This window comes from Tenrec ecaudatus, chromosome X (genome assembly GCF_050624435.1).
Source record: "Tenrec ecaudatus isolate mTenEca1 chromosome X, mTenEca1.hap1, whole genome shotgun sequence".
Taxonomy (NCBI): Eukaryota; Metazoa; Chordata; class Mammalia; order Afrosoricida; family Tenrecidae; genus Tenrec; species Tenrec ecaudatus.
The window spans coordinates 82,687,750-82,705,962 of record NC_134548.1 but is presented as its reverse complement, the minus strand read 5'-3'; the positions used below and the strand labels follow the sequence as shown (position 1 = coordinate 82,705,962).

General features: G+C 46.0%; 1 protein-coding gene across 1 annotated transcript in view; it reads right to left on the bottom strand.

The window, feature by feature from the left end:
- Window positions 1-739: 739 nt before the first annotated feature.
- Window positions 740-18,213, bottom strand: part of SLC16A2 (solute carrier family 16 member 2) — a 182,082-nt gene continuing 164,608 nt past the window's right edge. The window contains exons 2-6 of the mRNA XM_075538600.1: window positions 16,481-16,625; window positions 12,646-13,096; window positions 11,501-11,644; window positions 6,805-7,033; window positions 740-4,994 (exon numbers count right to left, since the gene is read on the bottom strand). Of these exons, the coding sequence (XP_075394715.1) occupies window positions 4,774-4,994; window positions 6,805-7,033; window positions 11,501-11,644; window positions 12,646-13,096; window positions 16,481-16,625 (1,190 nt within the window). The 3' untranslated portion in view covers window positions 740-4,773. The remainder of the gene's footprint in view (window positions 4,995-6,804; window positions 7,034-11,500; window positions 11,645-12,645; window positions 13,097-16,480; window positions 16,626-18,213) is intronic.

Sequence of the window (18,213 nt, the reverse complement as noted above, 5' to 3'; positions counted from 1 at the left end):
TGCTGTGTCTTCTTAAGCTTCAATGGTCTAGAATTCAAGAACCTGTCTCAAAGACTGATTTCAACAGCACCTGGAAACTAGCTATCAAATGTGAGGCTTTTTTGGAACACCTGTAAGCTCCTATTTCCTGCAGTGGAGAAGAGGTAGAGAGCTACTGGCTGTCTTTTCAGACATGAGAAGGCTCTGTAGAAGAGTATATGGCTTTACAAATTATGGGATTTAACAGATGTGGAATCTAATGATGACTTTGGGTGATCAAACAGTCTAGAGCCACCAGGCTCCTGGGGGAGGTACTGAGGAGGCAGCAGACCTTGGGCGGGAGAGCCTGAAGCTAAGCAGCGTTGTAATAAGCCTCAGTAGGAGATGAGGGGGCTGGGTGTCTGGCAGGGAATGGGGGAAGAAGTTCCAGTATCCAAAAGCTGAGGAGGAACCACTCTCTACCAAAGGAAACCCAGCCCTGTTCCCTTACCCCAGTGGTTCTTAACCTTCCTAATGCTGTACAGTTCCTCGTGTTGTAGTGACCCCCCGCCCCACACCATAAAAAAAATTGTCATCACTACTTCATAACTATCATTTGGCTACTGTTATGAATCGTCATGTAAATATCTGATATGCAGGATGTGTTTTCATTGTCACCAACTGAACATAATGAAAGCATAGTGATTAATCACAAAACGATGTGTAATTATATATTGTGAAATATTTATTTCTAATGACAAATAAATGAATTTTTGTCTTGAAGCATGGTATAGCATGGTTTACAGTCTTCACGCCGGGTACTCGTATGTGGGCGTATCTGCACGTGGGCGGACCCGCCTGGAAACAGAGGAGCGGGTGTCTTGGTTCCTATGACCATAGGAAACAAGTGTTTTCCCATGGTCTTAGGAGACACTGTGAAAGGGTCATTGGACCCCCAAAGGGTTTGTGACCCACAGGTTGAGAACCACTGCCTTACCCCCTCCCCACCCATTGTATGGTTTTATGGAAATTAACTTCATTTATACTTGTTTGGGATGGAGGGCAAGCGAGACCAAGTTTATCAAATTCCAAACTGCAAGGAGGTCTGGGATGCTTGAGAAAAGAAAATGTATCTGTCAGCCGAGGTACAGAGATAATGATGAAAAGAGAGAATATGCTAAAAGTCAGATTTTGCTCAGTTTTCATTGCTGTTCAAGGCTTACACCTTTTTGGAATGGACTCACTACATAGTTGTTGAATGAATGAAGTGAGCGACTCAGTTGCGCCTCTTTGGCATTTGTGGTAGTTACATAATCTGGTGTCAAATTGAGAAGGTGTGGAGTCCAGCCAGTCAATCAGGACGCAGCTTGTTGAGCTCATTTGGGAGGCGCAAATGGGGATAAATAGCTCACTGGAGGGCAGATACACACTCACTTTCTGCAAGCCATTCCTACTGACAAGTCAGATGAGGCTATGCTGATGCAGCCAGAGCCCTGGAGCTGGAGGAGTCACATGGAGCCCCACGCCAGCACTGGTATGCTTCCACTGCCACTGGATCCATAAGACTTTCCACCCACTGGCCTCTGATCTTCCTGCACTCAGTGCCATTGCATGGCTGCATAAGTCTAAAGAGGAATTTATTGACTGGTATCCACATATGGGGTAATAGTGAACTTATGGACTTGATCTGGACTGGGATGTTTTCTCAATAGCCAATTGCTCATTTATATAAAGCTCTTTCTTATGCACATATGAGCATCTCCCTAGGTTCGTTTCTCTAGTCTACCCAGACTAACACAGCATGTTTACTTATCTGTCAAATGCAGAGGTTGGATTAGAATGTTTTGAGTCTCAGCCTACTTTTTGACCAATACACCGTGTGATTCTCTGGCAATCCCTTCCTTCCCCTGGGTCTCATTTCCTCACTTGAACTCGGTGCAGAGGATGGACTCCTGTATGGCTCTCTTTTACAGTGCAGAGGATGGACTCCTGTATGGCTGTCATGGCCTGACTATGTGGCCTATCAATACCAGTTCCTTTAGGTTCCTTGCCAATAGCATAAGTAAAAGAACAACAGAGTTCGATTGGATCGTGGCTAAGGTCTTTGCCAATTTTCAGCACGGCATGTGCGTAACACCAATGTGGTAGTCTTCCGGGGGCCTCCACTCTGACTCAACCAGTAACCATGTTCTCCTTTTGCAAGGTAACTGTTCTTTATTTCATCCTGATCAGTGTACCCATCTCCAAGGCCCCAAGGGCTCTTATTCCAATTTCTGTTCTCACAGAGCACATAGACCCTGGCAGACATTTGACTTACAGTGTGACATTTCAATCCTAGTGCTAAAGAGATTAAGATTATCTCACCCTTATAGGTAATGTACACAAAAAACTAGATGTTTAGATCAGTTTATTTTGTTCCAAACCCCTTGAGGATTTAAATGTCCCAGGTCTCAAGCTCCCCAATTTTGTTCATTTTCCTAGATTTAATTGCGGCGCATAAAAGACTGCCTCCTACCCTAAGTATTAATACGGTGCTGCTTTTGCCAACCAGCATTCTCCAAAAGCACACAAGCCCACATGTGTCTATGTACATGTGTGGAAGAAATAAACTGACACCCCCACCTTATCTGAAGGGGCAGATTTGGGACCTGTTCATATCTTTCCTTCTTCTGGAGAGGAATGGGAGGCAGCTTGCTTCTTACGGGCTACCTGAACCATGACCGACAACGGAGACCCAGAAGAACCACTCTCTGGGGACACAGTGGATGTGAGACAGGGAGAAATGGAAGCAGGGGGCTTTGTTACTCCTGTGTTTCCAAAGGGCTTTCCTGGGAGTTACAGAAATTTGGGGGCCCAGTTTACTTTTCTCCACTATTGTTCCAGCTGACAAGATAGTAACTGGGCCCCTTCTCATCCAAAGAGCCAAGAACCAGTACGTTTTCCTTTGAGGAGTTGAGAAGAGCTGGACTGGGACCAACATAGGGGGCTCAGGACTTTGGCCTTGAATGAAACCATCGGGGCCAAATACTCCCCAGCTGCCTGTTTGTAACGGAAAAAAGTGTGTGTGTGTGTGTGTGTGTGTGTGTGTGTGTGTGTGTGTGTGGACCACTGTCCTCTTTGAAACACTTCAGGAGCAACCTTCTCCTCCTGGCCCCAGGATGACTCTGGCTGGGGGTGGCAAGTCACTGTTGGCTCCTAGTGACAGCCAGGGGTGTCTGAAAAACAGATGATGACAGGCTGGGGTGATAGGAACACAACAGACAAAGGGTCAGAGAAGGGGAATAAAGATACAACAGGTCTAAATGAAGAGAGAGTCTGTGTCCCTAATGAGCTTAGCTGTGCAAGTTAGATATTGCCTGGCTGTGCCCTCTGCCCTTCGCTGGGGCACTAGGAATGCTCTTTACCAAGATGGCTGCCTACAGACTGAGCATGGAAAAGCAGCCTGGAACTACTACTTCAGAGGAATGAAGATGGTCTGGAGTTCACCTTCCTGGCACATTTCATACCCAATGGGGATGTGGAACCTCCTCAACAGAGTGGGCCAGAGTGCACAGGTACTACAGACACAATGGATGGGTAGGATGGGTAAAAGTTAGGATGGATTCCCTATCCTCAGAGAAATTGTCCAGCGCTATATGCAACTGCTGCCTGAGGCACTCGGGGATCAAGGTTGGGAATGGGCATTTTCTTAAAGCAGCCACTTCCTTGACCTGGCCCAGGTAGAAGTATTGACGTGTCATGAGTAATGAGAGATGAAATGGTTGGTCCTTCATTATGGTACTGCCTCAACCCTCCCCCCGCCCGCCCCATGCCATCTACCTGGCATCAGTCCTCCTTTATCTGCTGAGATGAAAGGAGTTTCTTCACAGTTTGACAGGTAGATACAAAGGGTAGGGAACCACGAGGGCTTCCAAGTTAATGCATTGGCCTGAGAAGTCTATAGAATTGGTGATCAGTAGAACTCTATGCGGTTTAAGGTCACTTCCCAACATGATATTCTACTTTTCCAGTCCATGATTATATCAGATTGAGCCAAAAAGTGAGATGTGGCTCAGCCTGAGATGTGTGGGATTGATGCTAGTGTCAGGGTAGCCTGGGCCAGGGTAATGTTAATTGGCTGAAGCTCTGGATTCCTCCTTACTCCAAATACCCATATGTCTATGACAGTTACAAAAAAAATAGGAAGAGAAGGGGGAGGAGGTTATAGAGGAAAAAGGAAGCAAAGAAGGAAGTAGACTATTACCCAGCTGTATAACAGGGAGCCTGCCTGTGCACTTGTAAAATAATGCCACCCACAGATCTTACAATGCCACAGCCTTCAGAGACTTGGAGGCCAAACAAGGCTCTTGTTTCATTTTGCTTCCCTAGCAAGCCCCTCACCTTGCCTACAGCTCACAAGGACAGATGACAGTAAACACCTCAGAACACGGAGGCTTGAGGCTTCCCCACTAGGCTCCTAGGAATATAGTAGCACCTTTAGGAATTGCTTTTAGTAGGTGACTAACAAGCTTGGGCCAGAAGGTCCTACCCCTTTTCTCCCCCAGGAGGCTAGAAAATATATGGAGAAGTCCCACAAACCAGGGATGGCCTCAAAATTCCCCGTGTCCTGGGCGGAGAAGGGTCCTGTCAAGGTAAAAGGCATTCATTGGGGATTTGGGGTGATGAGATCAGAACACCTAGGGGATGGCTGGGTGACAGAAATGCTATGTGCACAGGTTTGGGAACAAGTGTGCTGGTGGCAAAAATGTAAATGCTGAGCCTAGCAGGGTGAATGGGGAAGGACTGGGAAGGGCACACAATGACAAAAAGGGGACATCAGATGGGCTCCTCAGGCGTCGGGGAGCCTGGCAGCAGCTCCCCGTTGGGGTCCGGGTCAGGTGCCAACATCTTATCCTTGCTGGAATCTCTCTGCTCCTTCTTGAACATCCTCTGATGCATCAGAGGGACAAAGAACAGGATTATAGCCCCAATGATGGGGGGCACACCGGCAAAGTAGAAGGCCACATGGTAGTTTCCAAAACAGTTGTGAAGAAGGCCTGCAATAGTCAAGAAAAAGCAAGTCAAGCTCAGTATTGCCTTCCTACCCCAAAGTGCTCTCCGCCTTTTGTAGGGGCCAGTACAGTTCGGAAGCCTTCTACATTTCTAGAAGGCAGAAATAAAACCTCTCAGAATCATTAGGACTTCAGGCTCTGGGGGCTAATACTCATTATGAATGAAGCTGATGAAACTTCTCTGCAATTTTCTTCATTTGTGACTTTCCTACAGCTCCAGCTAACTTCCCATCACTCCAGGGTTAGGAGAGAACTTAGTCTAAAAGTATTCCATAGAGGATGGCTAACATGGATTAAATTTTGTCTCCCCCAAGTATGTTAAATCCCTACCCATAACTATGACCTTGTTTGGAAATCATAGTTTCATGTTGTTATGTTACTGGATCACACAAGAGGAGAGCGCATCCTACAGCTATTCATGCGTGCGGTATAGAAAGAGTGGGCGAGATTCTGAGACATACACACACACACGGAGGGAGGACCAGCACCAAAGAATACCAGAGAATGCCACGTATTGATGGCCGTCACTAGAAACGAGGAAAGGGACCCAGAGAAGGAATCAATGCAGCAAAACTCCTGATTTGAACGACTGGCCTCCAGGACTGTGAGAGAGCCGGCTTCTATTCCTTCAAGCTCCCCATTGTGGTCTTGCTGTTATTCCAGCACTAGGTGATTAAGAGGACGCTAAGCCTTGTCTTGGTTTACCGTGACATGCTTTTCTCCACTTGGGCCGGAGTCTTTTTGTGAAACAGCTCAGTTAAACTCTCGTTTCCTTTCAGGAAGGTTGTAACCATTCCCATAGTTACAAAAATGCCCAAGCTACCAACACCATAAATGTGTTTTTCGTGGACCACAGGCCTCCTCTGATCACTTCCAGAAGCTAATGTGGCACATTTCAGAGAAATGAGCCCAGAGAGACTGGTCAGGAAAAGCAAGGAGATCCTTTGGCTGCTTGAGAAATAAACAAAATGGAAAGGCATGTGGATTCTGGGGCACTGTTGGGTTCAATGACTAGGTCGCCCTCCTCCTTCAATGGGAAGTCTGGCTCAAGTCCAATGGTCCCAAGGGAAAGCTCTTGCCATTGCCATATAGCATGACTGGTGCTTTCACAAGACTCTGCAGAATGTTAGTTGAGTTCGCCCGATTGACTAGCCTAGGAGAGACTAGCCTGTGAATCAGTGTTTGCAATAAGTCCCATCGAAAAGAAATAAAGTTCGTTTTCACTATTTTTCCTTATTCCCTGTGTTCCCCTAGGGTGCCAACAATACCTTTCTGAGAAAGTGAAGGCAGAAGTGGGCGTTCTGAAAGATGCTAAGCCACCATTTTGCTTAGCCACTAACTAGAGGAGAGAATCTCCGACCTAATCCTAGGGCCTGACCTTAATCAAATCTCATCCACAAATTCAGGTCAGAAGCCCCTAGAAGAGGGGAGTGTCTCTACAGCTGAATAAAACCTGGATCTACTTTCTCTTCTCAACCAGCTGGATTGCAAATACTTACTTGCCTGTGGAGACAGAAGACCAATAGAATGGCCAAGAAGAGAAAGGCCATTTCTCTTTGGCTTGTAGCAACCATGTTGTCTACAGCAAAACGCCAGTGAAAGAGATACACAACTGTGGCACGCTCATCCCTTCAACTGGATCTATGTATATGCTTTGATCGATTGTGGAGTTTCATGCCTTCTGACAAGGACGCATAAATAGAGAATAAGAGAAAAGGAGACAACAGCAGACGTGCAGAGGAGAACTCGATCCCAAGATCCCAAGCTTACGTTCTCCCTGGAATACCAGCCTTACCTGCAATGGGGGGCCCAGCAATCATCGGCAAGGCCATCATGCCCAGAAGGTAGCCAATGGCCTGTGAGGCCTGCATGGGACCCACCAGCTCAAAGGCGATGGGGGCCATGATGGTGATGAAGAAGCCATCACATAAGCCCAGGAACAGGCACACAACGATGAGGCCTCCGAATCCCCTGCACAGAGGAATCATCATGGACATCAGGCCCAGGAGCAGGAAGGAGACGACCTGGAAGAGCAAACACCTAGGTCATGCCGTGCTCGTCAGCCAAGATCACATAGCAAATCACATCTCCTTTCTCAGGGCTTCTTTTCTACCATCTATAAAACGAGGCGGGGTGGTGTCAACAAGGATAGCAGTTGAACTAAATAGTAATGCAGGTATCTTCTAAATTTTGCACTGATGGGTCTTTCGGGAGAATCAAGCCACTGGGAGGGCATCTAGGGAGCCCAGAGCACTGAAACGCCACTACGATTTCTGTGGCGCAACGAAAAGTGCAGTTGGGATCAGTGAAATGTTTCCAAAATAGTCTTTCCAGAGGATGGGTTTACCCTCAAAATAAAAGAAAGCACTTTCGATTACGTTCATCTGGACCCCCGTATCGGTGACCTTGACTGAAGACCTCATTGGCAGAGAAAGGAGCACCACCCCTTCTTCTGCTCGCAGCAGCCATGAGTCAAGGGTCCCTACGGTCAGAGCCAAGATCTAACCTATTTATCAAGGTCCACGCAGTGTCCAATATTGTGCAGAGGTAAACTGATTTACCCAGGACCATAAGGAAGGAATGGGAAGATGAAGGCTGTTTGGTGCTCCAAAGATTTTCTGTGGTGCTGGCAGGGGATTTAGGGTGATCAGATCATATTTGGAGAGAAACGATATCTTGGCAATGCCCCCTGAGGAAATCTCTTTGTTGGGGAACCTTTGCATTTTATCCATGCTGTTATGGGGTGGCTAGACAGAAGCTAGGATTAAGAATCCAGAAACTCCCAGCTTCTATTCTAGAAGATTCACGGCAAATAACTAGGAGTTAAAAAGCAGCCCCAACTATCAGTCAAACCAATTTTGGCAATTGAGAGTTAATACCATGATACAACATAATGGATCACTATAAATGGATTTTAACGGACTCTATTTACTAGCTGTTAGATCTGGCTCTTTTGTAATATCCTCCAAGAGGCCTTGGCAGAGTTCTGAAATTACAAATTCCTCCTGGAACTACAATCAGGCCTCAGGAAATAGCCTCCCGCCAAAGAGGCAGTCCTGAAAGTGGTCACTCAAAGCCAGATGCATGTGCATGTCCTCATGAAGAGCAGGAACCACAGGCCCCAGTGGATCTGGGCTTGGTGAGAGTGGCTCATCAAAATCTGGAGGTTCCAGTGTTTCTTGCTTGTTCCACAACAGAAATTTCTTCTCTGGCTTTTAAAATCATGATGGTGGTCTTTTCTTTCTTGTTCTTTATTTGCATTTTTATCTTTATCTTATTATTTTCATGCCATTTTGTTTTGGTTTTGATTATTTCTGTCGGGTTTGTCAGCTTGAGAAGCACAGAAGGAGTGGGTGCATAGAGACAATAACTGGTGCAATCAATGGTCTATCGGGGAGGTGGACAGGGGGTGGGAGTGAGAAGGGTGAGGGGATTTGGGAAGCAAAAAATGAATATGGGCGGGGAAGAAAGCACTAGAATTGATTGTGATGATGTGTATACAACTCATTTTAAAAGCAATTTAACCATGGAAGTATGTGATATGTGAATCAAAGAAACCACATTAAAAACAACAACAACAACTTGACCAATGGTTACCATGGGGAAAGGGGAAAGAATTGCTGCTTAGGGGCATAGAGTTTATGTTAACGGTGGTAGAACAAATTGGAAAAGGAGAACAATCACGGGTGTACACCACGGAGAGTACAAGTAACGGTGCTGAACTATACACGGAGAAGTTGTGGAATTAGGGAACATTTTGTTGTGTATATTTTTGATGCAATTAGAAAAAATAATTACATGAATAACAATGAGTATAATGAAGTATAAAATGTTCTAGAATTGAGTGTAGTGATAATTGTTCGAGTCTACTTGATATGATTGAATTATTGAATTGTTTGTCATGTGGATGAAGTGCTAATAAAACTGTTTTAAAAAACAAAACAAAACTATCTGGAGCTGTCTATGCTCGTTTTCTCCCATGGGTGTGTGTGCCTATACTGACCTGGGGACAAAGGGAGGCATGCAATTTTTGTGTGTGTCTGTTGTGAAACAAAACCCAACCCACTGCCTTCCAGTCATTCACAACCCATATCGCCCCTAGACGACAGAGTATATAGTTTCTAAGGCTGTAAACAATTAAGGGAGCAGACAGTCTTGTCTATTGCTCATGGGTTCAAACTTCAAACTGCCCATTGCTTAACCCATTGTGACACCAGAGATCCTTCCATGGTGAAAGACTACCTCCAAATTCCTGTGATGGAATCATAAGGAATTGAAGAGAATGAAGTTCATCTTTCTTTTATCCTATGCTCTCAGTCGGAAGCACTCACTTTCCTGGTCTAGGTCTTATTTCTCCAACTTATAAATCGAGGGACTTAGTCTACAATTTGAGGAATATATGTTTAAATTATAATGTTCAAAGTAATTTTAATATTGTGTTAACTATTAAACTGGGGAAAGGGGGAGTGAGAGGTAGGTGGGTGGGAAAGAAATAATCAGAAGAAGCACTAGGTCCAAGCCTAGCTAATGCTTCCACCGCCCCAGGAATACCCTCTACACAACAGAAAGCAAAGGGTGCGCAGAACTTTGTTCGGGGTTGTTGTGAGGATCCAATGGTCTAACTACATGGCTAGGCAGAGAGAGACTTCTGCCTCTCCTCAGGATGAAGTCATGGCCAAAGACCAGCCCATCTTGATTTCTAGAATGCTTTGGCATCCTAAAGCTGCTGCTACTGACAGGGAAAACCTACAGGGGTGACATGCGGAAAAGGCTGGCAAAGCCACAGTTGGGAACAACGGCACCCAGACAAGGCACTTGCTAAAATCTACATAGAAATCCATATGGTCATAATTGGTTTATCTTAATCACAGTTCTTTGTTTGATCCTAGTCAAGTCACTTATGAGTTCTGAGACTTGTCTCGGTTACCACTTAGGGCAAAGTAGAATACGAGAAGACTGCTGCAGGGGCTCAGCTCTGTCAGTACCGGCCACGTGAGCCTTTCTCTCAGTAGCACCAGCAGTGCATGAGAGGCACGGCTGACTGGATCAAAGTGCTCTCGTGGCTTGTGCAGCTCCTGCAAACTTCATAGCTCAAACTCACTGCCATCAAGTCAATACTGATTCCGAGCAAACCTAGAAGGCATTGCCCCTGTGAGCTTCTGAGATTGCAACTGTGTATAGTAGTAGAAAGTTTTCAAACAAAACTGGAAATCTTAATCATATCCCTGACCTATGTATCTGAAGGTTATTTGTGAAAGCGCTGGGGCCTGCGAACACAAGAGAAATCTCTCTGTCCACAGAGCCAAGGTCCCTTAGGAGGGTTTTTAAGACTTCCCTAGCAGGCAAATGAGTCCAACCTCAAAACAACTTCCTGAATGATCATGCTTTTACCCCTTCCTACAGTTCCCCAGTCAGCCGCTTCCTGGTGTGCTCATTGCAGGAGCAAAAAGCATGAGCCAGGCCAGAAAGGTAATATTGCTGCTGCCTAAACAAATACAGACCGCCTGAGTAGTTGTTTGTATTAAAACCAAACTAGAGCCTAGTTCCATACGTGCATGTGGCTGCTTCTCACAGTATGAGTCTACCTGGGTCACTGTCAGAAGGATCGAAGTTTTGTGTGACTAAAACATATTTTACTTCCCAAAGTCTGCTCACACTTAAATTTCTTTTAATGCTCATCTGTGAGGTGAGATAGTAAAAATTAGAATAATTCTTGCTGCAAAATGAGGAAATGGGCCTAAAGAGAAGAAGTGATGTCTGGTCTTATCTGGCAATTGTGTGTGTGTCTATTGGGAACCAATGCCATGTGCCAAGGCGCTCTGGAAGAATGGTGATGGATCTGGGACCGGACTTAGAAGAGCTAGACTCTGTGCCACAGGGCGCTGCAGATGCCTAAGCCACTCGAAGATAGCCAATAAGATCAGGTCTCTAGAGCAGCATCTAGCCCTCACCCTCAATTTCCCCTTACAGATGGGAGTAAATAGAAACGTCTCTGTCACGTGTTCGATCAGGTGTTCCTGGGTGACACGAAAGGGTAAGTTCTAGGCTACTAACTGAAATGTGTGGGGCTCAAGCTCACCCAGAGATGTCTCAGAAGGAAAGCCCTGTTACTAGCTGCCCAGAGGTCAAAGCAGGAAAATGGTATGGAGGAAAGTGCTACACGGACACACATGGGCTTTCTGTGAGCCAGAATCTACTAAATGGGAACAAGTTTTATTTTCCAGCGGTCCCATACACACAGTTCCCATTGGGTCTTCATGCCATCTTGCTGAGGGAGGCCAGAGCAAGGAAGCTACTCTTCCTTTGAAAAGTGGGAAAACTGAGGCTCAGAGCATTTGAATGACTTTCTAATGACACTCAATACACTGAGGTCAGAGCTGGGATCCAGGGCACAACTGCACGCCCTACCAAGCTATTTCCAAAGGCTGAGGATAGCCTGGCATCTGTAACAAACGATCCCTCCCAACAACGGACAGGATGGCCACACTCACCTGCAAGTAGATCTTCTTAAGTCCAGGAATGGAGTCGCTGATCCGGCCTGACACAAGACGCCCAAGGCCTGAGGTAGCCCCAATACACACCAAGAGCACCCAGGTCTCCTTGATTTCTGAGAACTCCTCTTCCACATACTTCATCTGAAAAGCATGGCATGAAGTCCCCAGGACAGGAGGAGGAAGAGAAGCTAACTGGTTAACGGATTACATATTCAGCACCCTCCAAAGCTTCCTTCCCTACACTAGGGCAAGAGCCTTCTCTCTGTATTCAAGACAATCTTTTTAACTACTTGCAACAGCCTAAAGATCTACATAGGTCTCCCCTCCCTTGGTTACTTGGAAGGCTTCTGAGCAAGAACTGGAAGGGGTGGGTAGATAAAAGTCCCTTCCAGTCCTTTGCAGGACAGAACACAGTCCTACGAGTTGAGAACTCCAGACATTTCTCTGCAATCTACATAAGCTCCTTCCGAAAATTAATAGGCTGGGGCAACAGCAGGTCAGCAGAGAGATCCATCAGCTTCAAGGCAACTCTTCCCGAAGCATGTTCTAAGAAACACAGATTGGTGGAGAGCAGCAACTGGTTACAATCAAAGGTTCTGTGGCCACATAAATTTTGTATGTGCTAGGTTAAACAACACTGAATGGGTTATTTTAGAACCTTTAGTCAACTACTATAGGTTATAAAGCTCAGAGAGAAAGAGAGAGAGAGAGAGAGAGAGAGAGAGAGAGAGAGAGAGAGAGAGAGAGAGAGAGAGAGAGAGAGAGAGAGAGAGAGATCTGGTATATATTGTTTCCTAAACAAAATCATCTGGATGCAAAAACCTTAGAAAACCTTTGGGTTATTTTGGTCAGTTCCTTGCATCCCATTAATGCTTATCTCCTCCTGAATAATCTAGCCAGACCTATCATGTGGGAAACCACTGCCCATTGACCTTCGTTTGGGGAACTGCCTCCATTTCCCTTTGAAGTTCTCTCCCAGTCTGTGCCCTTCTCTTCCCTGGGTCGCCCAGAACTGCTTTGTTCTTTTTCAAAAGTTTCAGCTCTACTCTTTCAATATGCTCCACCCCTCCCTCTGGACTCCGGGCAAGTTGAGGACAGCTCCCTAAGGCCACGTGGGATAGCTCCGCCCTCTTATTCCTCACCAGGTGTACATAAGGAATGAAGTAGCCCAGGGCAGCGGCAGCAATCCCGAAGGCCCAGATGCGGTAGGTACGATGGCGGAACACTCGCATGTTGAAGTACTTCCTGAGCTGAGCCAGAATGCGCTGGTGCAGGGTGTGGGCACCCCTCTTGCTTGGGGTGTCCTGAGAGCTGGGCAGGAGGGGCCGGTAGGTGAGTGAAAGCAGCATGAGGACAAACATAAAGGTACTCAGCACCTGGAAGGTTTGGGCCAGCTTGATCTTGTCCCCCAGGACATTGATGAGGAAGGGGAAAGACATGGAGAAGATGCTACTCCCAGCAGACACCACACCATTGGCCAGGCCCAGGCGGCGTTGAAAATAGTGGCCCAAGATGACGAGAGATGGCTGAAAGGCGAAGGAGCAGCCACAACCAAAGAGAATCCCATAGGTGAAGTATCGCAGGCTTAAGGAGCTGTAAAGGAGACACCAAGAGCTGTTCTCAACAGCCTGACCAGGAACCACCTTCCCTTCTCCCTTCAGATCTCCCCTCTTCCACCCTTAACCCACAGCCCCACTTGCCACTGACACTCAGAGAAGGCAAGGATCAGGGCCTCCTGATTCCCATTATTCAGATCAGGCTTTGAAAGGTAAAGTATTGACCCAAGGCACATAACTAAAGATCAACAAAGCTTGGGCTTGAATCTAGGTCTTCAGGACTCTGGTATGCATTCCATGATCCCCCATCCAAGAACAAAGTCTGGAGCAGCCTATGCAAAGACTAGATGAGGAGCAAGTCTGTGCCTTACAGAGAACACTTTCGCCTCGACGCACCTAGATGTAGATAAGCCATTGCCATTATCACCATGGATAGGTTGGTAGCGACAACTTTTATCAAAAGTTGCAGTAGAAGTGTGCAAATGTTCAAGATCCTGGAGGGGCTAATGTTTTCCTCTTCATGTTCAAGGCTATTAATGTTATAGAGAAATGACTGATGGTCCCTTGAGAATCCCTTTAAATGTCTTGATTCCGGTCTTTGCTGCTGAACATGTTATGGATTAGCACCCAGGAGTAGCCTGAGGCTGAGGGGGTCGGGCTGGCTGGTTGATGGGAAATGGAGCCCCAAAGAAATTGTGAACCTTGCTGGGGCCACAGCCTCTGCTAACAGAAGGCAACTTTCAGAAGGAAAAAAAATCATCACAAGGTCAGCTGGGCCAGCCTTCTACCCCAGACAAGATGGGTCTAAGCTAATGAAGGATTCTGTTTTCTTATTGATGCCTCCACCTAGTTTGCACTGGACCTCATCTGCCCACTTCATTGTTTACCACTAATTATTTACTACTATTAATGGTCAGATCGTTCTTCTCTATGGGTAGATCCAGTCCTCGGACTAAAACCGAGGGCGTGGGAAGAGCTGGGGCCGGAGAACACAACACATACTCCAGGGGCCTAAAGAAGAGTGCCAGCAGTAAGCACCACGTCCGAGTTCCTTCTCCTGGAACTGAACCCCCGAGTTCCTTCTCCTGGAACTGAACCCATGTGGATTTCGAAGGGAAAAGCAAGCCATATGTAACTAATTTGCTTATATGAGTGCTTTGCTCTGCTCCGCCCTACTAAACAGGCCTCTGCTGTGTAGGCCTGGGACTGACTGAAGCCTCTTCTCAGGCCTAGCTCCTTCCCACAAGGCTTATAAGGAGGTGGGGAATGAAGCCGGCCACGAGAAGTGTTCTGTGAAGGCCTTGAGCTGCTTCCCTGAGCAGCTCCCAGGGGAAGACATGGTTTTTCCCTTCTCTCTACCAATCGGATGGGACAGTGTTAAAAAAATTATTGCAAGCCAAATTCAAGCTCTGCTGGAGAGTAGACAGGGTAGCTAGAAATTCTCGACTCATAAAGCTGGCTCACCCTCACAGGATCCACTTGTAGCAAAACACAATGAACATCCTCCACGATGAAGACTCTGCTCTGGGGAGCGAATCTCAAAAAAGAAAGCCTCTGACATGTTAGCTCTGCCTTCGTTCCAGATACGTCACTGTGCCCACAGCCAACATTTTCAGGCTTGTGTTGTCTTACATTGGCCTAGCAGATCAGAAGTAGGAGGTACTAAAATTTCCAAAGTGTTTTTGGCAGAGAGTCAGATTTAAGGAAAACTTTTTATTGGTATTTCGGTGAAAGTGTACAGAGCACACTGCTTTTCCATTCAACAATGGATATTTATTTTGCTTTGTGACACTGAATGCAATCCCCATAATGTAACAGTACTTCTTCCCTGTGCTGACCCTTTCCATTCATCCTTCTTTCTGACCCTTCTGTGTCTTCTGAGATTTACCCCTGGGGAAACACTGCCCTTTTGATATTATTCTAAGAATTGGGTACCTCCCTGATGTTTCTTGTTTACCTTATTGGCTTGTTTACTGTTTGGCTGAAAGTCCAGTCAAGGGAGTAAGTTCAGTCCCAGATATGAAGGGTGACAGATGACATAGCCTTGTGGGCTCTACTAATCCCTATCAACCAGTATGTTTGATCTTTTTTATTTTAAGATTTTGAGTGTTTAATAGATTTTTTTTTTTTTAGGAAATCCATGTTTCTCAGGCTATCATGCGAGGCCTTCAATTATCCCCTCCCCTACTGACATTCTTCTGCAGAGATGGCTGAAAAGAAATCAGGGGAAAGAAGCTTGTGACTTGCTCTTCACTTGATTCTACCAAGTTGTTCTAGTAGGACGAGGATTTTCACTTAGTGAGGGGACACTATTAAAATTCTATTTCATGAGCAAAGCATGAATCTTTGTCCCAAATTGTGCATACATTGGCAGACAAATATGCCAGGGAAAGGACCAGAAATGCGAAACATCCTTAGGCTTGAAAAAAAAAAACCCCCCCCCACAAAAAAACAATAGTAACCAAACTCATTGCTATAGTCAATTCCAACTCATAGTTACCCTATAGGACAGGGTAAAACTGCTCCTGTGGGTTTCTAAAACTGTAACTTTCTGGGAGTAGAAAGCCTCATCTTTCTCCCATGGAGCAACTGGTGGGTGGTTTCAAACTGCGGCCCTTGCAGTCAGCACTGCAACACATGGTGTACTACACTACCAGGGCTCTTCATTCTTGGCTTTAGCACAGCGGTTCTCAACCTGTGGGTCGCAAGCCCTTTAGCGATTGAACGACCCTTTCACAGGGTTCACCTGATTCATAACAGTAGCAAAATTACAGTTGCAAAGTAGTAACGAAAATAATGTTATGGTTGGGGGTCACCACAACATGAGGAACTGTATTAAAGGGTGGCAGCATCAGGAAGGTTGAGAACCAGTGGTTTAGCATGCCTCTTGTCCATCATAAGATTACCATAGAAATCTTGAAATGCTAAGTGTTTAAACAGGCCCCACTATTTAATAAGGCCGTTTCTAGGAAGGAAGGCGGGGTATGCCATGAGGTGAATGGCCTATTGGAGAACAGAACAGCAAGGCTGGAATAGACCTGGACATATCACATGATCTAATCCCTTTCTATGTAATATATGTAGAAAATGAGTCCCAGGGAGGGAAATGGACCCATCAATTTTTCCATAGCCATTCAGTGGGCCAAACGGGCCTCGGGCCCAGCTATATGAACTCTCAGGCCGGAGTTCCTTTGAACACTCTGAAGCCCTTGGGTTTTCCTTGAAGCGATTCCTTAGTGATGTGTGGTAAAGATCCCAGCTAGATGAATTTTACTGGACAATGACGCTTGGAACAAGGACTTCAAGGCCCCTATTTAGAGTATGCCATAGGGGATCTGCAACAAGCAGAGTGCCTGTAGCTGAAGCCCAGAAAGAAGCCAACCCTCAGCCCTGGGGACATGGCTAGCACCCCCCACCTTACCTGGTGAAGGAGCTGGTATGAAGACCAATGAAAGCAACAGCAGCCCCTGTGGTCGCTGTGATTCGGCAGCCCAAACGGTCGGTGAAGATACTCACGATGGGAGAACAGAAGAATATCATGCCCATTGCCAGGGCTCCTACCCATGCTGCGGAGACAAGAGACATCGCAACACTTTAATGTGGTGCCTGGTGGAATGGCTGGTATCTCAGTTTTTCTTCTTTTGCCGTTCATTGCGCTGAACTGCCAGTCCTCTAATTGGTTAGGTGAGTTTCAAACTGCCTGAAGTAGGGTCATGTGAGGACCAGGAATCTAGTTCAAAAACACACCTAGAACTGCTCAGAGCTTCAGCAAAGGCCTTTAGAGACCATACACTGTATGGCAGGAGCATGTTTTAGATCGCTAAACAGAACAAAACATAAGCAAACTAGCTAGTAACCCAAAACATGGCACGCCGCAACTCTACACTTCTCAGCATCTTTAAAACTTGGGTTGACCATATGACGGTGGAGGAAAGTGAGATGCATCGATTCCTGGTCAGGAATCCCATGGGGTTCCTGCCCTCTGGGAGACCACGGTTGTAGAGTGGTCTTGGAATAATGCGTGCATCGGTACTGGCAGAGCTACCACCTGGAGTCTTGAATAATTACATGGGGGAAAAGCCCCCACCCCACTCCCTAGCCAATTTGGAACCGCTAACGTGGATTTTATAGGCGAAAGAAAGGAACTTCTTGTTCTTTAATACGCTGAATTTTTTTTTTAATTTTAACAATTTATTAGGGGCTCATACAATTCTTATCACAGTTCATACATATACATACATCAATTGTATAAAGCACATCTGTACAGTCTTTGCCCTAATCATTTTTTTCTCCTCTTTTCTTTTTTTACATTTTATTAGGGACTCATACAACTCTTATCACCATCCATACATATACATACATCAATTGTATAAAGCACATCCATACATTCCCTGCCCCAATCATTCTCAAGGCACCCGCTCTCCACTCAAGCCCCTCGCATCAGGTCCTCTTTTTTTCCCCCTCCCTCCCCTTTCCCCCCTCCCTCATGTGCCCTTGATAATTTATACCTCGTTATTTTGTCATATCTTGCCCTATCCGGAGTCTCCCTTCCCCCCTTCTCTGCTGTCCCTCTCCCAGGGAAGAGGTCACATGTGGATCCTTGTAATCAGTTCCCCCTTTCCAACCCACTCACCCTCCACTCTCCCAGCATCGTCCCTCACACCCTTGGTCCTGAAGGTATCATCCACCCTGGATTCCCTGTACCTCCAGCCCTCATATGTACCAGTGTACAGCCTCTGTCCTATCCAGGCCTGCAAGGTAGAATTCGGATCATGGTAGTTGGGGGGAGGAAGCATCCAGGATCTGGGGGAAAGCTGTGTTCTTCTTTTTTTTTTTTTTAATTTTAACAATTTATTGGGGCTCATACAATTCTTTTCACAGTTCATATATATACATACATCAATTGTATAAAGCACATCTGTACAGTCTTTGCCCTAATCATTTTTTCTCCTCTTTTCTTTTTTTACATTTTATTAGGGACTCATACAACTCATACCACAATCCATACATATACATACATCAATTGTATAAGGCTCATCCATACATTCCCTGCCCCAATCACTCTCAAGGCATTTGCTCCCCACTCAAGCCCCCTGCATCAGGTCCTCCTTTTTTTCCCCTCCTCCCTCCCCCTTCCCCCCTCCCTCATATGCC